Raw genomic sequence first — 23,716 nt, 5'->3', positions numbered from 1 at the left:
CCCAATATGTACACTAGGCCCCTCTGAATTTATTGATTTCCTGAAATCAGCTGCTTACTTACGTCTAATTTAAAGCCCCTCGCTTACTGCTAAGAGTTACCGTCCAAAATGTTGTGCTGGCTTAGGAGGTGGTATATTGTATTACTTCCTCTGTTTAGTCAATTGAATCTGGCACCCACTTCTGCCTGATGGGATTTTCTAAATAAAATACTGTGTGCATGAGTACTTGAGCTTCATAGCATCAGCAGATTTTGTTAGCTGCACATTAAAAGATCTGATTTGAAACTTTCCAGTTTAACAGTGTGCCTTCTGTAAAGATGGCGCTTAGCAATCACACAAGGATATATGTAAGACAGCTTTCCTAATCATTATTATGGCTTTTTGAAAGGGACCATGCTTATTGTTTTTGTCTTCTTGATGCATCAGAATGTCCAAGGTCCAATACTGTCCATTGTGCAGTCCTTTCCCTTATTTCGGCTCTCCATTGGTGAAGAAGTGTGAATACCATGGATATCGTCGTTGGAATGCTGTGCTGCTTTACCTTTTATTCCCGCATGGGGAAGTGGAACATATTTATTCCATTCAGTCATTTTCTGTAATTGTTTGCGCTTTCAAGAGAACTAAGTGCACTGAGGACAAGCTGCCATATCGCCAATGTAATGGACCACGCATTACGCTGCTTTTCTCTTTGGATATCACACCAGAGACTTGCCGCCGAAAGGTAGAGAAATTACCTCCCGAGTAGTTGAATAGCTGAACCATTGACATAGTATCTCTCCTTCCAACCCCTTCTTTCTCTGATTCTGTCTTCCTCTCTTTCTGTGTCTTTCTGCTTCCACTCCCCCCTGAAGACTTGCCATTTCCTTGGAAGGGAGCAGGCATATTTTAAACTACATTTAACATTCAGCCACTTATTTCACTCCTTTCGCTGCATTATTAAAATACCTTCATACCCTCTTAATTATTTTTCGAGCTCCCCTCCATCCCTGTAGAACTGATAATTGGTGTTATTTATCTAAACAATACTACTGTGTGACTCTTAGGGTTGGAGCGCTTGAATAATGGATGAGGACAAATGCAAAGCAATTGCACTTACTTTGGCGCTATCCATGTCAGTGCGATGTTGCCATTTATGCTCGAGGAAAGGAAACGGCAACCGCGTTCCAAAGTGTTTACTCCTCCTCTGCACTCTCTACTTATAATAAAGCAAGACGTGATATTAACTTGCAAGGGAGGCTAGACTGGGTTAAATTTGTCAGTTCCTCTCGTCCAATTCCATCGGGGCTTGTGGTTTCATAATGAAAAGCCTCTCAGAGTCTCAGGGATAGACTGAGGCTCAGCGGCTGAAAAGATGGAATGAACAAAAAGATGTTTTGCTTGGGAAACATTTCATTGAGCATTTGGAGTCCTGTAGTGTCCTTTCATTTGAGCCACCGGCAGATTTTGTGAGAGTGACTTAGAATGTGCCACTGAAGTCGATGACGTCTGAGGAGATGTGATTTCACTGTCACTTTCCATGTGGTTGAACTCTGAGAGTGGTAGTTCCGTGTATTCCAGGGTAATAGTCAGCATTTTACAGCTCTCTTGAATCCTAAAAATACTCATCAAATACTCATCTGTTACAGCAGTTACATGCACTCTGGCCATTTTTCTTTGTACAACCCCGATTCCTTAACGGTTGGGGCAGTACACAGAACTAAATGTGATAATTTGCCAATGCTTTTTGACATGTTCTCAATTAAAAGCAGTAAAAAATATAGATATTTAATGTTTTGCATCATTAACGTCATAGATTACTAAAGATATATGCTAATACTGGATTTGATGCCATCAACAAGTATCAAAGAAGTCGGGACAGGGTCAACAGAAGACTGGGAATGTTGCAAAATTTGATTTCAAAGGTAAACGGAGTCATTGTTAACAAGTGATCGTATGGTCAGATTTCATGATCGGATATGCGAGGGGCATTCTTGAAAGACTTAGTTGCTCACAATCCAGGATGGGCCGAGCTTCATCATTTGTAAAACACATGAAGGATGTTACCATATTGGTTTGGTAACACTTGCTGAACACGGTTCATTAAAATGATCATCAAAAAATTGCATTTTATTTTTATTTATGTTTTACACAGTGTTTTGGATCTAAGGTTGTAACTCACAACATGTTATGATGAAGGTTTTCAGATTGGGGCGTCTAAAGCAAACATCAAATATAGACCGTTGAAACTGGTGAAAAGAAGACATGTGCGGGCATCACATTAAAAACTATTGATATCAGTATTGGCATCAACTGCAGTGACCATGGAACAGATCAGTTGTTTGACAGCAACAAGAATTGAATTTTGGTTACTGCTTTTCTAACTGAGTGCTCCTGTTCTAAAACATGACATATAGTCTGTGTAGCACATCCAACTAATGTCTCTGTTCTATTGTCTTCCCTTACCCCTCCAGGTTCAGCAGCGCAGCCCTTCAGCCCCTTCTGGTTCACAGTGGAGCCACAGGACACACTGGCCATCCGGGGGAACTCGGCACTGCTCAACTGTTCGGCCCACAGCGACGCAGCTACGACGGCACGCATCGAGTGGAAGAAAGACGGCACCTTCATGAGCCTGGTTTCAGACGAGAGACGAAACATACTTCCCGATGGCTCGCTGTTTTTCAACCACGTGGTCCACTCGAAGCACAATAAGCCCGACGAGGGGACCTATCAGTGCGTCGCCACTATAGACAACTTGGGATCCATTTCAAGCCGCACGGCCCGTCTGTCTGTAGCAGGTAAGTGCTGCCAGATCTATCAATCTAGTTTACTGATTGATTTTTCCCTTGTATTGTCTTATCATCTCTGTCCAAAACACACGCATACACGCGTATATATATATATATATATATATATATATATATATATATATATATATATATATATATATATATATATATATATATATACACATACATACAACTGTGAAGCGCCTCTCTGTCAATCCTTGTTGCATCTTCTCATCCTCGCCGTGTTTCCAGTTATTCAGAAATGATTGAATGAAAGAAAATTTACTGTTTTTACAAAAGATTTCTTTCCTTGAAATGGTTGTTTCTCCTTGGCTCCACTGCAAATGTGCAACCGCACAACAGGTGTGAAAAGGTTCTGTAGTTGCTTTCCCGTGCTGATTGTGTTTTGTCCTTGAATAGCTTGAACCATTTGTACTTCTGCTTCTGTAAATTCCTGCACCTCGCCAGAGCCTGAATGCTTCGCCCTACTCGATAAATGCTTGTAAAAGGGCCTTTTTTTTTTTTCTTTTTTCATCACTAGTCCTACAATGTGACCTTGTTCGGTTGGGGAACATCAAGTGACGTGGGATTATTAGGTGTTTTGAGTCAAGTCGTGCCCCGAAATTCAATTTGCAGCTGGAGGAGTCACAAAATGCATTTACTGTGTGCTTTCTTCTGCTCAGCGGTGCTCTGCCAGGTTTTAAGACGCTCCAGAGAGGCCTCTTGTTGACAATGGGATAGTACAGTATAAGCCTCTCTGATACTGAGTGCCTGTGTGAAGAAACTGTCTGACTGTGATTCTGTTTCTTTTCATAGCTTTTGAATTACAAGTTAATGAGCCAGCACATTACCATCACATAGATTGAGAAGATTCTTTCGCTTCTTCCCTCAAAGAGTTCAGTTGTCTATAACTGCACGGGAGACGTGATCTCTCAGAACTTGGAAGCATACAGTAGGTACACGGTGCTTCAGAACAGAAAGACCAAATAATATTTGAATTTATTTATCTGTGATACACCAGTGGACAGGCTTTGATTAAACTGTGAGAGATGACTAGACTTGTTATGCCTTCTGTCTAGCATTTACAGACCTAATGAGGTGTTTAGAGTTTCAGGTAAAGTTTAACCGTTGCAAAGACCCTGGAGATGTAATAATTACTTGTTTACTCAGCTGCCTCACGTATTGCTGATCCAGCAGCAACAGAGAGGTAAATATATGCCTGTTCTAATTTTTGAATAATAAAGAGCTGCACGTAATGATGACTTTCACTGTCAATTGATATGTCACTCTTTTTCTGGTGTCACTGATCAGTTGTTTGCTCTAGAAAATGTCAGAAAATGGTGAAAAAAGCTTGATCAATGTTTCTCAAAGCCCAAGATTATATATTCAGAAACTTAGTTATGTCCACAACACAAAAATAATTAGTTTGTTATAGCATTATTACTCAGACTAATTAATCGATCATCAAAATAGCTGGCGATTCATGTATTAGTTGATTTATTGTTGCAGCTTTTGTTGCATTTGTTTTTTTCCTATTTTCAGCCTTCCCATAAATTATCTTTAGTGATGGCAGACCCCATGGTTACCATGGCAACGCTCCTGACCTTACACAAAAATAGAAGTCTAGTGTATACCATATGTTTTTCAATAACACAGGTTTATTTTCTAATATGATAAAAAACAATTCATATTGTGATAATGGCAAGTCACACCCTTCACACACAGAAGAAAACAAGCATGCCTGAAAACGAAAGTGTCATTGCTTCGGGTTCCAGGGTGGAGGAGTCGGTTCCAATAAGGGGAGCGACTTCTCTAATGTGGAAGTGGTTTGGTTACAAAAGATCAGATATGCAATAAACCACAGTAAATTGTAACAAGTGCAAGAAGACCGTAACCACAAAAGTTAACAATACAACAAACTTATTTCACCACCTCAAGCAGAAGCACATGGTTGAATACAGGGAGTTCAGTAACTGGTGTGAGTTCTGAACCACAACATATCTTTATAGTATTTTATCATTTGATCAGAATTATCATTCTCACAGAACTACCCTGCACTACTCCTGCATATACAGTATGCACGTATCTTCAATCCATCCTGGCGCTTCATCGATACGTGTCATTAAAGTTGCATCGATATCTAATGCAGAGGGGACTTGTTTCACTTGCTCTGCCAATAAGAGTTGTGCTATCAGACGGCTTCACAGCCAGTGGGATCTGACTGGGTCAACCATGATGTGCTGTTGGATCCAATCAATTTCTACTTGAAGAGGGGAGCAGGTGAAATCTCTTAGCTATTATAGGCACAGACACACACACTGACACACACTGACACACTTTTCACATTGAAATTCATAGATGTAAAAGCTTCAACCATTGTGCTAATGCTTACACACACACACACACACACACAAGTGTTGAACACATTAAGCTTTTGCGTTTATGGTTCTCCTCACACACACACACACACACACACACACACACACACACACACACACACACACACACACACACACATGCACAACCACTGATGTATCTCCAGCTGGCTGGCAGGTGGCCAATAAAAAGGTTAATTGCAGTGTAGAGAGAGCAGGCCATTAGGCCGCCATCAGACCCAGGAACGGCGGTGCAGGCGGGGGCGGAGTGGGCGTGACCTCTCTGATGTAATGACGGAATGAGTCACGGGTGGCTGGGTGGCAGAGAGCATATCTGACAAATACCGGGGTAATATCTGGGATTGATTGCGTAGAGACGTGTGGCTCATTCTTCTCGAGGAAACTCCTCCACTTCACTCGTGATCATCATCACTTCTTTGCCTCTCCAGGCTCCGGCTCACTCTAGTTGTCTTGAAAAGTTTTACACAGGGCACACTGGAACTATTGTGATAGTAGATGAATCTTTCTAGTCATTTTTGAAGAACAAATGCCAAAAATCTGATGGTTCTCAAATGTGAGACTGTAATGTGTACTTGACTAAACACTGTAACACATTTAATGTCTTTGCTCTGGACCGTTGTAGAGGTGCAGCTTATGATTATTTTCATTACCCCTGAATCTGCCGATTATTTTCCAGATTACAAATTTTGTCTCTAAATGTCAAAAATGTGTGAAACATGTTGTTTACAATTTCCCACAGCCCAAAGTGACATCATCTTTAAATTGGCTTCTTTGACCAACCAACAGTCCAAAACCCAAAGACTCTTCATGTTCTGTCATACATGACAAATAAAAGTTGCAAATCCTCACGTTGAAGAAGCTTGAATCAGCAAATCTAAAAGAAAGTAAAAAGACATGAGCCTGGAGTCTGGAAAACTGGGATTTACATTTATTGTTGTCTGTCATTATATAGATTAAACAAATAACTCTTGAGTTTACTATTATAATTTTTTTTTTTTTACATAGCCTTAATTTCTGATTAATACGTTTTAAAAAAATACTCTATGCTTTAAGCCATTATTAAAATAAGGTGTTCTGGTTGTGGACTTGAATTATTATCTACATTGTGGAGCTTTTGAAGTCTGATTCATGTGCACATGGTGTCGTCTCTCTCTGCCTTGTGCTTCTTCTTTGGTCTTGCTTTGTCATACATTCTGCCTCTGTGTGTTTTAGCCCGTGTGCACAGTCAGACACTGTTGAAACACAAGCAGACTAAGAAGAAAAGGAGGGGGAGTGTGGCCCACTGGGCCCAATCTTATGTATTCAGTTTGAGTCTCTGTAAGGAAAAAAGGAGGGGGAGAAAAATTATAGGGCAGAGAGCGAGCGAGCGGTATACAGCAGTGATAGCCAGGACACGGAGCGAGACGCGAGTAATGAGAAATCCCATCTTAACTGTCTGCCGTGCCCCCACACAGCCGTCCCTCCTCCCACCAACACGCTTTGAACTCCTGAAGAATTGCTTGAGGTGAGCCCCACCTCACCACCGCTTAACAGGGAAACCCCCAAATGAGAAAATGGAGAACTCATTTGTCCCCTTTCTCCTTCTCTGCCACTATCTATCAGTCTCTTTGTTGTGTTTCCTGTCAGACCCCTCCACATGTAGATGAGACAACTCTCTATTCAAATAAATCAGCTTTTTGTTTCAGAGTATGTCTGTTTTCCTCCCTCTGCCTCTCTCACCTATAGGCTGCTGTTCAATATAAAGATAACCAAAGCCACTTATCACTTTGCTTTGATATCGTGTTTCACTGAAATCTAATTTCTCCCTCCACACAGTAGTAATAATTATAAACTCCACACCCGCGCTCCTCATGTGTCATGTGTGTGTCGCCTCATATTTAAGCATGCTCATCCTTTGATAGAGTCGGACGCCCTTTGAAGGATTTAGGGGTGTCGGCAGATTCTTTAATCCCTTTTTTGATGTATTTTAATCTGTTTTTTGGGGGAGGGGGGTTGCATCCCCCAAGGACATGACAGCCTGAAAATGTGAAAAGGGATCATTGCGTCACTGTTGCATGGATCGCCTGTTGTGTGATTGTCTGTGACACTTTGTAGAACATACAGTAGATTAATTCATCTGGCATCTTTACATATTGCAAATACTCAAACGTCAGCTATGTTTGGCAACATGAAAGGGACGTCAACCACATCGTGGATAAAGACGTCCAACTGGGATAAAACAGCCTATTGGTCCACAGGCACTGAGGCTGCCATGGTTAGCCTGATTTTCTGAAAATGCTACTTTATGCATGACTTCACATTCTGCCTCACTAATTGGATTCTTCTTCCAGTGACTCAGATAAAGGAAATGTAAATTCTGCAAGACAGCCTAAACTTTAATGCATATGTAATGTAATATGCCCTATACTGTTATCATTTACAGTGTAAGTGTTTAATTGGATATTATCAGAATGCAGCAACTTCTAAATGATTAGAAAACAATGAGTTAGTTGAAGCACAAGCAGTCACTCTTCAGTCCTGTTAGGGAGACTGATGAGGGGAGCATCGCTCTTCTGTGCAATGACAAAATCTTACATAAATTCTGACTGGCTGCTTGGTTTTGCTTGTTAAATTTAAGATATATCATTGTGGACTTGAATAGATTCAACTCATCATAACCAGTTTCTTTGGGGAAGTGTCAAGAGGTGCTGTAGTTTGTGGTGCTTTTGAATTGTCTTGTATCAAATTGAAAATATGGTATGCAACATTTCTGCATTAAGATATATAGAAATGACTACACCTGTCGGCTCAAAGTAACAGAGCATGGAGTGTAGAACAAAAGCTCCAGTCTCCCGCTCAGACAGTTGGCCAGAAATCTCAGTCTCAGGATTCTTTCATTCGCCAATTAAAGTTGAGGATTTGGAATCAGAAGGTTTCCATGAAGCCAAAGGCAAAAAACAAGTAGGATTTGTTGGTTGTGGTTTGTAAATGCAAGAGTCGAGGTAGGCCCTCCCTCCCCGGCCTCCTAACGATATCAATAACTTACAACCTGGCAACTGGTCCAGCTCTCACACCTTCACTGTTATAGGCTGAGGGCTGCACACACACTGCCAAGTGGCCGGTGCCAGAAAACGTCCCGAGCACATTGATAAAAAAAAGTAATAAAGCAGAGGGCAGAGTCTCTGGAGATACAAACACAGTCACACACTTCAGGTGGCTTATAAGTGATTAGGAACAATCACTTTTGTACGACTTTATGCTTTGTTACTGTCAGCTTCCTGCAGTTAGCCGATTTTTAACACTTCATATTAACAAGAAATCTTTTTTTTTACAACAACAGAACTGAAGAACCATGATAGTTAGATTAACCTGAAAACCTTTTACAAGAACAAAATAACATTATTTCTAACAGCAGAACATGAGAATATAAAATCCAGACATTTAAGAAAGCGGCAGCAAAACGCCTCACCGAAAAAACCTTTACTGTAATCCTGCTTATATCACAAAATTCACAAACCAAGAACTAAATGTCACTCTCTGGAGGATTCAGTATTATGTGAAATGTGCTTTCCCACGCACAATTAGGAACCAAAGACAATAATCTTGAGGTTATTGGGGTGTAAAACCAGTGAGCCCAGACCTCCCCGAACCCCGACATCTGAAAGAACAGGTTTTCTCTTGCACACATAGTCTATGTCACCTTGTGTCAGTGTACTAAACTGACCCTGATTAACACGCGCGCGCACACACACACACACACACACACACACACACACACACACACACACACACACACACACACACAGACGAGGCAAACAAAACAGCTCTTATCTCAAAGGCTGATCTGGTTCCAGCTACAATCAGATGATGTCTAACCACTCACTGACCTGCATGCATTCATCTTTCTTGTTCAGTGTATCTTTTCACACCACACTGCTACTTTTGCTGTCTTTCTTTCTATATTCTCTCTCTCACTTAATCAACCCCCTGTCCTTTCTTTTTACCGTCTATTACTGCCTCTCTCGGCCCTCCATTTTCACTTTATTATCCTTTCGGCCCTCCACCCCTCTACTTCTCACACACCCACTGGCACTCACGCTCACTCTTGCGCTCACCCATTCTGCAGTTCCACAGTGGCTGAATCCAAGTCATAAAGTGCCCAAATGCCAAACAAACAGTAATAAATCTCAGAAACAACAGAAAATATCTCCCTCATTCTCCAAGGAACCCCCAGAAAGAAATGCATCAACCATGTCATTGTTCATCTCTTAGAAAATGTAATCTTTTGTTTGTGAGTGTGTGCATGTAATTCTGTGTCCGCAACAAAATGGTGAAATTCAAAAAGGACAAACAAATCTTTTTCTGTCCTTTTTATTACCTGTCCTTTAAGAGTAAGTCCACATTTTACACTTCCCAAAACTAAAATACAAACCTCTTCTAAAAAACTGCTCATTTGATTTAGTTTGGACTGAATAGATATGTTTTAAAGATACACAGGTACGGCGTAGGAATAATGTGAAGAGAATGCCACTGTATTATATTTGTAATGCCTGTCACACAGTACATGTGTCTCCTGTCCGTGCTCATGTTTATGTTGTCAAGATGTTTTCATGAGCAGACGTTACTGGTCTGATCCACTGTCTCACTGCAGAATTCAGTCATTATGGCTCAACGAGGATAACGGGTCGCACTTATCACCTGCGAACAAACCACTGCACTGCACAACAGAAACAACCATGAATAAATATTTATTTTGTTTAACTCAGTAACAAGCTTTTAGGCCCAATTGTGACACAGTGACTTCTATAATAGAGCTGCAAACATAGATAGATTCATTGAGTAGTCGCCAACTTTTAAATTAATTGCAAACTATTTAAACACTTAATTAGTCAGTTTTGATTTTTCTTTTAAAGCCAACGAGTCAAATGATCAGCCTCCAGCTTCTGTAATGTGAATATTTTCTGGTGTCTTCGCTCCTCTATGATAGTAAGCAGAATATCTTAGGATCGAGGACGACACAAGACATTTGAGGATGTCCTCTTGGGCTTTAGGAATTGATCAACTTGGCATTTGTCACTGTTTTCTAAAATAAAATAAAAAAAAGAAATTACCCCAGTATGCCAAGATAGATAGAGGTGAATGTGAATACGGACATAGAGCTCGTCATCCAGTAATCGTAAGGTTGCTGATCTGATTCCTCAGCTCACAGTTTGTATCCTTGAGCAAGATGCTGAACCCCAGATTGCTCGTGGCATACAGGCCGGGTGAATGTTACAAGTGCTGTAACGTGCCTTCAGCAGTCAGAGGACTGAAAAGTGCTACATAAATGCACGTCCATTTACTATTCACCATGTCGAAAAGTAAACAGTGTTGTTTAGATTTACAGTATGCACCATCGCGCAGGCATTGCCTTAAACCAAGCCCATGTCGGTATGCACATGGCCAGGTGCAGGCGCTTCCCCCTTATGACCAATTATGTGTTGCTTTGCTGCTGAATGCCAGGGTAGTTGCCATGACGAATGGTTCTGACCTGGAAGCGGGGTCAGGGTCACAGTGCTCTTCCATTACCCTGATTTCCATCCGTCCCTGGCACATGTGAGGAGGAATGGAAGCTGTGAGGCTGCAGATAAAAGAAAGGGGGCTGCTCTTCTACTGTGGTGCATTAATCATATGTTGAGCTGAAAAATAAAAACATTCAGCTTTCCTCAGAGCACAAGGAATGGAAAAGGAAAATAACTAAAAATGCTATTTCATAAAAGAAAGACTTGTATTTGAGCTGCTGCAACCAGCTCGAAGATGAGGCTGTAAGGGAGACAGAAAAACAGGACTCACCAGAGCAACGGCTGAGAAAATATGATGTGAGAAATGTTGGTTGCAGATGGAGCTGCAGAGAAAGATCCATCTCTTTTTCTCTCAGGAGGACGGCGGCGGGAGAAAAGTGTCGGCAGGGGGTCTGTTGGGCTGGAGGTAGATGACAGCCTGCATTTTACGTGTATTCACTGACTGATTAGGTCCTCTGGGTGGGTGTAGGAGCTGATGGAGACAGCCCTATCTCTACTCTCCAGACACCTCAGTGCCTGGTGTGTGTTTGTGTGTGCGTGGGAATGTACACCCAAGCGTTTAATTGTCTTTGTGTGTTTCTAGAATCCATCTAGTGTTTGTGACACATGGTCTTTCAACATGACTTTTATTCTGACTATAGATTAAAAGTTGTGCACACATGCCCCTGATATTGGATATTGAAACAAGGTTCCAACTCATGTTTGATTATTGATACCAGTCTATATAGAAATATGAAATTGTTGCAGTTTCCACAAATCCTTCATTTTACTACAAGTACTTGATGCAGTTGAATCCGAGCTGGATAAAACATGGCTGTCGTCGACTTGCCATCTCCCTTTGTTAGTCCTAGTGTGGTAGCTGCCATCTTGGCAGTGCCTGACTTTGCCAATCTTCCAAAGAGGTGTAGCGTGGGTGGAACTGATGCAGGCTGAAGGAAGCCTGGTTACTGACAGCTAGCTAGACTGCTATTGGCTAGCTGTCACTCAAAGCGCCCACACAATTAATTTAGCATAACTTTAAAGCTTAGTTTTCATCAATGCAGCCGTTCTGAAATACACTGAGTTTTAATCAATTTGCAATGAAAGCTGTGTAGATATCTATTAAATGAGTCAAAAAGCGAGTTGTAAAAACATTTCCCCTCTAAAAAGGACGGGGAAGTTGGCTCTATAGATCAATTCATGGGCATTTGAGGGTGTAATGGACTCACTTTTGGACTCAAGTGGCCATTTAAGGAACTGCTGTTTTTGGCATCTGTAGGTAGGCTTGATTTTTCATCCCTGGAGGTTTGCGTTTGACTGACAAGGGTTTTTTTTGTTTAGATCTCCTTTAAATGATCTCTGCAATGTGTTTATTACACTGGAGATTCACCAAGGTAGAACATGTGTTGTAACTTATAGGATTTCTTTATTTGCTCACCATATGAATGCTTATGTAAATCTGTACCCATACCTGCATATAACTTATTAGAATACCTGTTTAGTGGATACAGACAGGAAGTAGTCCGTTCCTCGATAATGAATTCTGTAACTGTGTTATATGAAGCACAAACATGTCTTCACAGGGTGTTCTTTGTCTCTATGCCAGATTGTGTGCCGCTGCTCAGTGTGTTTGGAATAACTCCAAATACCTGGGGATATTTTCTTCACTACAATGAAGCTACATTTAGAAATTCAAATTAAAGTGCACTGTCCAATTGTACAAAACCATTTTCAGCCTGTTTCAGCACTGTGCTTTGGCTGGTGCAATTACTGTGTTCTAATGAGAGTGATAATTGACTGCTGGAGTCAGCAGATGAAGATAAACTCTTTGTGCATAATGACTTTCCCAATTCGCTTAACTCATCTGTGTTTTCGAGCCCACTGCTCCCCATCCTGCACTCAGACCCCCCCCACCCCCCCACTACTTGAACTTCTGTACATAGTGCATCTCCCAGTGTTTGTGAGGCATCCGCACACCCCTGATGTTTTCTCACTGCTCAGGGCGTACACAACCTCAGAGATTTCTTTTAAATGCGCTCATTTTCATTTTGGACCCGAAGGATAAAAACATTGCAGTGAGAATGGGGCCGCTAGCATGACATGTTAATCAGCTTGAGTGTTCTGTTTTTATAGATGCCTTGCTACCATCTGCTCTAAAGTATACACTTGTACGTGAGTAGCATCATTTTAGGATCTCATAAAATTTTGAATTTCCCTGAACAACTACAGCTTGTATGTGGGATTTACTTTAAAAATATGTCAAAGCCTCCTGAGACTGAATTTTTTTTTTTTTTTTTTTTTTTTAATGTGGTGTTTGTCATGTTAAATAGTGCAACAGTTAACCTTTACACCAGTCAGGTGGAATACATGATTTGCATTAAACCAGTGTGGCGTTGAATGTAACGGGTCAAAATTACAAAATGGCACATGTGCATCATCTGCAGCCCGTAATGCTTCTGGACTCTACTTATTCACAGTATGGAACACGCTTGCATGGTAATGATGGTTGTGTTCTTGTGTTTTGTCAGGAACTATAATCTAATGCTCACTACAAGAGTAGCTCTGCATTAAACAGAACCACTGATCGGGAGGGGAGTACTTTCACCGTAGCAGCCAGATCTTACCAAACACGACTTGGTTTAAACCGATTTGGTTTAACTCTGAACTTTTGACTCGTATAAATTTCTTGTTTGTGTGTAAGCAGTGTACCGTTCTCGACTGACAATAAAATCTTAAAACAGAAAAAGAGGCTCAGTTCTGCAGTCTAGTTGTGTCACTTTTGGTTGTGTTCTCTTGTAGTTGTTGAGTCTTATTAAAACTGATCCAGGTCACATTATCAGGCATGCTAGCCTCTATCCCCAAAGTCACAGTGCAAAGGGGGATTCAGCAGATAAAGCACTGAGCGCAGAGCACTCACGTTGCACCAAACAACAGGGAACAATCTAACCTAAATGGTTGCTTTCAGTGGTTTCTCCCTCCCTGCCACTGCAAGCAGCAACTGCATCAGGTCAGCAGTGAGAGAGGTGACCATACACTTCCTAGCACCATGTTAGACCCATGAGATAATACGTTACAGCAGAAGATAAATACTCTGTGTGGCTGCACTGTGTCCTTCGTTTGTTTTTTACTCAGGGAGGGGAATTGTCTGTTATCTTTATTTTTTGTTAGGTTTTTTTAATCTAGATTTTTTTCAAGAAAATGGTAAAAAAAATGCACAATTTTCTGGGTTCCGTGTTAAATTCAGCCAATTTATAGTGAGAAATTTGGTGGTAGCTTGGAAGAGTAAAATACTCCTGAGAACTTTTCGATGTGGAAAGTCTCCAAAAGGCAATGTGTATTACTCAGTCCTACCCTGAGGATATGTGATGTATGTACTCCTTATGTAGGCCTCTCAGGGTGGTGTGCATGGCAAAGTTCACACTTTAGTCAAAAAATAGCTCCTTTGTGCCGGGGATTCACCACCTGGGCAGCGCCTCATTCAAGGGCCTGAAAGGTTTCTACAGTGGACAGTCCATCACGCTCGCAGTTTCTCTCAATCTGCATGAAAAAGAGGTGAGAATGCACTTGAGAGCATTTTGTTTGTCCTCCTCTCCCTCATTGACATTCACTGTCCATGCCTTCTTGCTTGCGGTTTTACAGATAGTGATAAGGCAGCAGTTAGGGACCAGTGTGCTCCACACACCGGCCTTTCATCTGCTGCTGCTCGTCCCAGCGAGCATGCACGAGGCAGTTTTTAGGTTTTCATATTAAAACGTCCCCATGTTTCAAAGTTAAATTGGGCTTCATAGAGCGTTTGAACCCTGAAAGAGAGTTGACTCAGTTTTTTTTTATTTTGATGGCTCCCCATGCCTCAGGGAAATATTTTTAAAAGCACCTCAGTATTCATCAGACATGCGGGTTGGGCAGAAAAAGTGGGACTGAAAGTTTTTATCCCAGATTGTTACGGTCTAGCTCGTCTTGAGTTTTGCTTTTCAAGGCCATGTATCTTGATGCATAGAGAACAGCTTCAGAAAAGCTTATTCCAATATCGATGTGTCCATGAGCCTCTTGTGTCCTGAAGTCTTTCTGTTGTCCCTGTCACTAGATGATGACAAGCATTTCATATTTTCTTTACAGGATTTCCTTTGAAACGTGGAATATGATTTTGCTACTTTAGATGTAAATAAAACATGTTTGAAATGCATATTTTACTCATCTCTGCTTGTGCTGAGGAGGCAGAAATATGGTGCAACAGTGAGTGTTTCATTGCATATTCTGCGCCTTGGGCACAGATGGAGTGAATACTGAAGAAACCAAAGTGTGAAGTGCTCAGTTGGTGAGCATCTTGGTTTCTTATGGTCAGAGACCAACGTTATTTATGGATTTACTTTTTTTTATTCTTTTTCTTGCATCTGAGCAGGTTTCTGTAAGCGTTGATGGTATTGTGATGGCAGAGAAGAGACAGGGCTGTAACTGAAAGGGGCACACTCAAGGTGTGAGGGGAGACACCGAGAAAAGCATTTCGCTCCACTTCCACTCAATTCACATGCCAAACTCTGTCTTCCGGTTGACTGGATTTAAATGTGTCCAACATGCTTTTTGGGCTGGTGGGAAAAAGGGAAGAAGAACCAGTTCCCCATTTCCCTTAATTATACTAGATTCATTGATATTCTTTCTTCACAAACAAAAAGGTTTTATCCTGGGAACATCTTCATTTTGCTGACAGTTCTTAATGAAAACTTCATTTGCATTTATTTTGTTGCATTTAAGCAAAGACAGAATGCATTCCTCACTCAGTGTCGCTCAGAGCTCAGATGAGGCGGAAACGGGGGTTTGGAGGGTGCAGGATGGATGGGTGCTACTCGCCAAGTATTGTCTGTGGGTTCTTCAGAGCAACAGGGGTGAAAATAAAAGCTGAGAATGAATGGGGCACCGTACGTGTTTCTAATCTTGAATAAAGACTGTTTGGGGAGCTGCTGGAGCTTGTACAGGCCTGCTTGAAGACACACTCAGTCTTAATGTGCAGGGGCATGACATGTGTGATGCAGGCAAGACTTGGTTGAGCAAGAGCGAAGTGGGAGAAAGGCGAGAGTGTGATAAACAAGGAAGATGGAAAGCATGAAAGTGATACCCCCTTTCAATGAGTGATTCATCTGTGCAGGGAATGCAAAGAACCTATCAAAGTGTGTGTGTTTGTGTGTGTGTGGGTGTGAGTGCGTGGATCCTCCTCTTACTGAGCTGTCCTGAACTCTGAGTGTACAGTCAGAGCCCTGGGGAGGGTGTTCAGACTTCTCATGTCCACACTATGCAGTGCCTTCACACTTCTGGATTGGTCGGCACAAGCTGTGCAGGCATCAAATTCGGAGCTGTGTGTGTATTTACGTGCACGCTAACGCATGATTTCAGGGCGTGGTGATGCCATTTGATTCACTGAGTTGAGTCTGATGGGGGTTGATTGATGATTGAAAAAATATCAAGGCGTGCAGCGTTGGAGTAGAGGCTCCCTGCTGTTATTGTTGATGTGTGGTATTATGGAATTGCCTTTTGTACCAGTTACTGCATCCTGCTGTATCATAGAGGGAAGCTCTTGGCTCGGCTTATAGGCAGCAGTCAATGTTCGCAAATAAAATCATGAATGAAATCAGCAGTCAGTTCAGTACAAACATACAGTACAGACAGCATATACACAAATAGACACAAGTACGCGGGTTAATGCCAACATCTGTCATTGTCACCGTCATCCGCTGCTAAAAGAGTTTATGCTCTCAATCTCTAGTTTCAAGTCTTTTTCAATATAGCATGATGTTCATTTAGTTAATTATTGTATATAGCGGCGCACCGTCTGTCCGGGGGGGGGGCGACCGCTCGTCAACGTCAGTCCGGGGGGGGGGCAACCGCTTGTCAACGTCAGTCCGGGGGGGAGACACGGACGTACGGACAGCCGGTCATCAACTCCGTCAGCCGGGGGACGGACGGACGCTCATCGCCGTCAGCCGGGAGCTCCTAGCCGTCAACCGGGGGACGGCGGACGGACGGACGCTCGACACTGTCACGCGCGGAGTATAGCGGCGCTGACCGAGCGGTAGAGCGGCGCAGCGCCGCTGTTCCACCATCTGGGGAGAACCCTGTCATTTTATGCTTTTGGTAGTGGTTATCTTGTGATTGACTAGTTGCAACCATGAAATGTTCCTCTGGTTCTCAGTCAGATCCAATCAGGATAATCCTCCCCAGCTCCATCCTCTGGTCCAAATATTGTCACTTCTGACAAAAAACAAGTTGCTCATGGCCAAAATATCAAACTCTTGGTTTCAAAATGGTAGTTTATGAACCAGTGGGTGAAGTCAAGTCAAAACCAACAGATTATAGCAGTTGCAAGAACTGATTCAATGAGAGAATTGTAAAACACTTCTGGCATTGACACTTTATGGTTCTGGTTTGCATTTATAAAATCTGTGTTTATAATCTAGAAATGGTTCCCAAGTATTTGTACTGCTGGAATGCAGTCACAGACTCTGTAGTAATGATGGTAGGAGCAAGAGGAGTAGGTCTTTTTCAAAAGTCAGTGAAGATCTCTTTGGTCTTTGACAGATTCAACTGTAAAGAATGCATAGTCACAATTTCCATATACTAAGATCAGAAAGCACTCCCTTGCAAAAAATATTTTTCATATTTCCATTCATTATTTTTCATTGTCAAAACATGGCACCTACATTACCCACAATACAACAGAGATGTTTTCAGTGTTCATTAATGTGCACTGTCCCTATCCAAAAATAAAGTATTATTATTATTATTTACCACTGACACTTCATTGAGGCCGTCAGAATTCTTTCCTTTCAAACTTGTGCTCCTGAGCCCAAACCAACTTGAGGCAATTTATCAGATTTTCCGATGCCACAACAGACTCAATACAACCTTGTTTACATGTACAGCAGTACTCCTCAAAACCTGTGAACACACTTTAACTTGGTGGAGTTCCCCTTTGAGTTGTAGAGCATAAGCTCACCCCCAGGTTGCTGAAACCCACTTACTCCCAGAAAGAAATACAGTTGCCAATGACCTCAGTGTCTTCGGCGGAAGCTTCCACTCTGGTTGCAAGAGAGACTTTTCACACCTACTGAATAATTCCCCTGCTCCTGGGCTGTGACTCATCCACTAAGACCAGAACATAACTGACTTCATGATAAGTCTGACAGTCATTTGTGTACAAGACAAATTACAGCAGGAAAAAGTTGAAGCCTGAGAAATCCTCTGAAACACGAGAGAAACCAAAAAGAATTCATCCAAGCTGTAGAATAACTTGCTCCAAGGTCAGTGATAAGCATCTCCCCTACTGTTTATTCACACACACACACACACACACACACACACACACACACACACACACACACACACACACACACACACACACACACACACAGTCCTAAGAGGCTAAACAGCACTTCTATCCTACACACTGCACACACTTTTGGTTTTATCCTTCCTCTACCTCACCTTACAGCTTCCCTGAATCTTACTGCTGCAATTTAACACTCTGGTCTGTTACATCTACAGCCAGGGAGCATAAAGCCAGCCTGGATCTGGCTGTTGCATCAAAGCAGTTGTCATGATGTTGAGGGTATACATATCAAGTCTTTCTGGAAGCAGGGGGAGTTGTGCAATCCTGTGCTAAAAAGGAAAGAAATATGCCTCAGTGAAATATGGATTACACAAACACTCACACACGTTATTATCTCAGGCCCATAAATGCTCAAATATAAACAATTAAGACTCATCAGAGGTTGAGGTCCAGAGGCTCCCAGCATAGCATCTGCTCTATGAGAAGACAATGAACTGCAGATGGACTGGAGTCATTGCTAATGCCACTGTCAGACCGTCCAGGCGTTTAAGAGATCCATTGCATCCTTTTCCATTCAGGTTGAGTGATTGATTAGATTGCCTTCATTGAGACTTTGTTGTCTTCACTGTCCCAGATATGATTATTTCAACACCTCCGCTTTGCTTTCCTCTTGCTATCTGGAGAAGAGACACTGCTGCACTTCAGTAAATATATCCAGATAATATTTGCCAATTTAATTAGCTAAGATAAATAAACACTGTTTGGATCCATATGTGTCGTTTGCCACTGAGGGTTTAAATGCTGCACTCTGTGTGATCCTCACTCAAATATAAATCTTGCCCTTCTGGTGCCTGCTCAGTATGTACGGTATGTTTCCACAGTGTTTGATGTCTGTGTTTGTTCAGTCTGTATTATACATGGCATCTGCATCTCACCAGACAAGACTAATGAACTTTGAAACTGTTGTGTTTTATGTTTGCATGGACAGATCGGTCATCTCATTATGTCAGATCCCTCTGCTTGGTCTGTTGTTGGGGCTCACTGGACCACCTCAGAAAGATGTTTACCTGATTCTGATCTTTTAGATCTTAACAGGCACAAGTTTTCAGATATTTTCACTGAATTTCATCGCCTTAAACATAGATTTATAATGATCCAACTTATAGTGCCAGAAAGAAATACCGCTTTTCAACCTTTCTGTTTTTTTTTCTGCTACTTTTTCACTTTTAATTTCAGCTCTCCACTTTCATCTCCTCCGGGATGATCAAACTCTAACAGTCACTCAGCTGTCCAAGTCTGTTTTCCAGTTTCATCATTAAACCTTAACCTGTCAGCATTATGTCGATCCTGCATTAAAGCCATATTATTTGCACAAAAACATAATGAGGTATTTTTAATCTGGAATCCAATATTACGGCTGTGTTTGTGTGGTGGGCGGGAGCAATGGAGGACTGCTAACTGACGTTAATTTGCCACACCATCACACCCCTCGACGAGGTAAACGATGATGAATGCCCCTCGCCATGTTGAGTGACATCATCACCCTGTGCTGCATCTGTGTTTCAGAAACATCTGCTGCACCCAAGCTGCCAGTGCCATACTCATACACATGTATACATACTCAATACAGGCGTGGTCCCTATTTGAGATTAGTGGGTCTGAGAGAAGCCCATCCATCTCATGATGGATTGTTAGCAGCCTCTATAATCTACACTTTGAGAGACATATCAGGAGACAAGCTGATGCTGTGAACGGCACGCGTGACTGCTTGAGCTGCCTCTTTCTGTCTGTGCCGCATTTCATTATGAACAATACAGCAAAACCCAGGCTGATATTTCCAAAACAGCAACTGCAGATATTTCACAATGAGTTGCCTCTTCATATGGTGACTATATGTACCACTGTAACCATCCTCTTGAAGCACACCTCTCTTCTTCGGCGCCACCTTAGCTTCATTGGGGTATAATTTGAAGCAAACACCCGTGCGCAGTTTTAAAGATAAGTGCTGAATTATGCTGTAGAACAAGTCCGCTCAGTGCTTTTATGAAACGTTTGGCACATTTGCATTTAGCTCCTATTGATCAATGCAAAAAGAAGAGAGTTCTGTGAGAAACGATGTGCCCTTGCATCATTGGGCCATGATGATAACTAATAGTCAGCCTTTTTGTAAAATAAGTTATACACTTAATAATTGTACTGTTCATAGAATGTGGTTTGCTGTGAACATTGAGCCGTTCTAATGAGCATGATCTAAAGCTTTTCTAAAGACGTACAAAAAGGCGACGCATTGTTTCTTATTGTTTCATGCAACCATTGTATCATTTGTAGCTAAAGTAAATGCTGAAATGGAGCTTTCATGAGCTCTAAATCCAGATTGACATGGACATAAAGTTGACATCCAAGAAAAGATGTTTTAATTTTGCAAAGCAGGTAAATTTAGAGATGGGGTGGTGAATATTTAAATCTTCTCTACCACCACCTTTACGTAGAGGACTAAGATGGCTGTATTTCCAAACCCTAGGAAATCTGTCCGTGTTCTCCCCTCTCTGTCCCAGACTCCATCAGTTCTGCTGAGAAAGATGCTCTTATTTTCTTTTGGCCCCATCCTCCATCTATCTCTTTTCCCTGGCTAGCTGCTTTTGCTGGGCTGGAGCATAAACAGAGCAACAGAGTCACTGATAGCATCTACAGATGTGCCGCCAACATCCCCAGATAAGAACCAGTAGCAGCATGCCCCCTCTCTCGCAAACAATAGAGCTCCCACTGAAATGTGTGGAGGGAAGATGGAGAGGAAAGGGGAGGGGTGATGGGAGCGGGTGGAGACTGAATGAATGCGTCTCAGTGAGTAATGTGAAGGAGACAGCACAGTTGCAGGGAAGAGGCTGAAAAATTGGAAGGAGAGGTGGATGGTGGTGTAGAAAGGGAGGGAGGGAGGGAGTGAGTGGGAAAATGAAGCAGAGAGAGGTGCATATGGTGAGGTTATCCTTTCAGCTCGTATCTTTGTGTCCATCAACAGCAGGGCAGGGGTGTGTTTGGCTTCTTTATCTGGATGGCTGTTGAGCTAGTGGAGAGTGGAGGGGCCCTTCATTCCAGTGGAGGGGGGGCGTTTCACGGGGCCTTAAGGAAACAAGCACTTGACGAAAGATGTGAGGACGGGCCAGTGATCACTGCTCTTTGTGGCACCTGTCTGTGTTGGATTTGATTGACGTCTCCTTCATATAGTCCTCTGACATCGGGGGCCACTCTGCTGAGCTTCTCTCTGCCTCCTCCTCTCACCTCCGCCTCCCCTCTTCTCTCTGATAAGGAAGCGAGGGAAAGGGGGGAGGTGAAACATAAAGAGCAAAGGGATGTACGGTGGAAGTGCCAACACATTTATCTGTGCTCGGGTAATGGGAGCAGCCACGGTCTCTCATGGCAACGACCTCTGCAGAAGGTTAGCCTCAAAATGGGCCATGAATGAGCTAAATTCCCAGTGATAAAATAAGACACCTTAACGTGATTAAGGGCTCTAATGCAATCAGTATTGTTTCAGCTACAACTCAATTACCGATAATGAAAAAGGGCTCTCTTTCCCCTAGACGCTGGGGCGTTTGCTTGGCTGGAGGTCTAACTGTGAACAGGTGAAACGCACATGGGAAGCAGACATGTGACACCCAGGAAGGAGAGATTAAATGGTTACATGCCGACTCACAAACTGAGGGTCATGCAGAACTATTAGTCTTAGAGTCCAGTATGGAGATACTGTCACATGCCGCAGCTTCCTCAGTTCAAAGAAACGTAGTACGAACACTCCATGAGAGTGGTAAAACAATTATCAGGTTGATTTATTTATTTATTTATTTATTTATTTCTTATCTTCAAGGACGTGCACAGTGACACCACAAAGGCTGACAAATGACCCCTGCCGCGTGGTGGCAGTTTCTGGCTGGATGGTTCGTAACGACTATTGACAGTTTTTGTCTGCGTGAAGACAAAGGACTGTACAGAAACACACCCAATTTATATTCCAGGTTTCATGGTATTGCTTATTACAGCAGACACATACGTGATTAAAGTGTTCTAGTAAATAAAAGTTATCGTCGCGCGATATGTACTGTGACATGTCAGCTGTTCTTCTGTCCTGTTAATAACGTGGTAATTATCCAAATCAGTGAGCAGGACTGTTGGACACATAATGATGCTCTGATTTATTACTCGCATCCGGACATCAAATGGCCAATTTCCCCAAAGAAATATTTTGATTTTGGCTACGTTGCTATTGTAACTGTTAGCTTCAACAGGGTGGTTTCTAGAGCTAACCACAGCATTAAACCAAAATGAGTTTGCAAAAAACACATCACACAAACTAACAAAATTAAAGATCCACACAATGTTAGTAACCCATAATGGAATATGACTTTGACTTGACTCAAACCTAGTGAAAATGCTGTCATACATGTTGCTACCAAACATGATCTGGATGGGTGATGTAGCAATATATACAGTATATGAAGTAATTTCCCAGTAAAGGCATGAAATTGAAGCAACATTTTCAGAAAAGGACATATTGATCTCCTTCTGGTCGATGTTCCCATGGCAACTGACCCGGCCCTGTCATGTGTCCGTCTCCTTCCATCTCCATCCATGAGTCTCCTTGTCGTCTCTCCTCATGTCTGTTCCCACATCAGGCAATCAGGAGCTGTCAGGGTGCCAACTGTGCCTCATCCTGATGTGTCACTTCCCATCTAGACACAGTTAATGGTGTGTGATTTTATCTCCTATTTATGGAAGTAGAAAAGGACTTGAGCACTGGAACAAACAACTTGACTTACATTTGTTTAGAGCAGACCTTCCGCAGTGATTGTGCTCTGAAGTGCACGATATGCTGCCTATCTTCCTAAGCGTGGTCATAAAAACAAAGCAAGAAATCACTCCTGTAAAGAGAGAAATGTAGTAATCAGGCAGAGGTGACTTCTCCTCGCCTCAGCTGTAACAGCAGCTGCGCCCCGCGGCCCATCCGCTGATAGTCATAAATGTTTAGAAGGGTGTTCTTCGCACAACATCTGGCCTGCACCCAGAGTGGTTGAGCAGTTAAAAATATCCCTCCCTTGGCTGAGAGCTATCAGAGATATTAAGCCCTGCAGAGTTAACATACTGAAAGGTGTTTGTTGGCTGAGGATCAATGACTTTAATACAAGACTACTGTTCCAATAGGCTTCTGTTTGCATCTTTGTTTCCACCAGTGAAATGATCTCCTCCCATCATTGTCTTCAAGTTGTCATACTGGACATTTAACAACAGGCTGCTGCGTCACTCTTGGACACCAGCTGTCCTGTGAGGTTTTTGCTGTTCTCTCTGACTGGATACAAGGTCAGGTTATGCTCTTTCCGTCATCTCCTGCACCCCAGAGGCATTTTTACAGCCCAGTAGATAAAATAAGAAGCCCCGTCTGAAGGTGACTCCTGTGGACTGACACCCGTTCATCTTGGGCCGGTCCTTCTGATGTGTTTACACAACAGATTGGGGATTGTGTATGCTGTCATGGCTGCCATTGTTCTGCACACATATCATAGAGCTCCGAGTACTGATTCATCTTCAAGCCACAGTCTTTCCACTGATTAGCTGATTGTTCACAACATTTTTCAGTCTGCCAAAGGTTTATGGAGTGAGCCGCTCTATGTTTAGCTCAGTCGTAAACTGGTGTCATTGTTCTCTGTGTATCTTGACAGGCAGCTGTTT

General features: G+C 42.3%; 1 protein-coding gene across 18 annotated transcripts in view; it reads left to right on the top strand.

The window, feature by feature from the left end:
• Positions 1-23,716, top strand: part of neo1a (neogenin 1a) — a 171,556-nt gene that overhangs the window by 57,135 nt on the left and 90,705 nt on the right. For all 18 annotated transcript variants that reach the window (XM_030414312.1, XM_030414310.1, XM_030414316.1 and 15 more), the window contains exon 2: positions 2,451-2,774. In XM_030414312.1, the coding sequence (XP_030270172.1) occupies positions 2,451-2,774 (324 nt within the window). The remainder of the gene's footprint in view (positions 1-2,450; positions 2,775-23,716) is intronic.

This window comes from Sparus aurata, chromosome 4 (genome assembly GCF_900880675.1).
Source record: "Sparus aurata chromosome 4, fSpaAur1.1, whole genome shotgun sequence".
Taxonomy (NCBI): Eukaryota; Metazoa; Chordata; class Actinopteri; order Spariformes; family Sparidae; genus Sparus; species Sparus aurata.
This window is presented reverse-complemented; position numbering and strand designations above follow the sequence as displayed.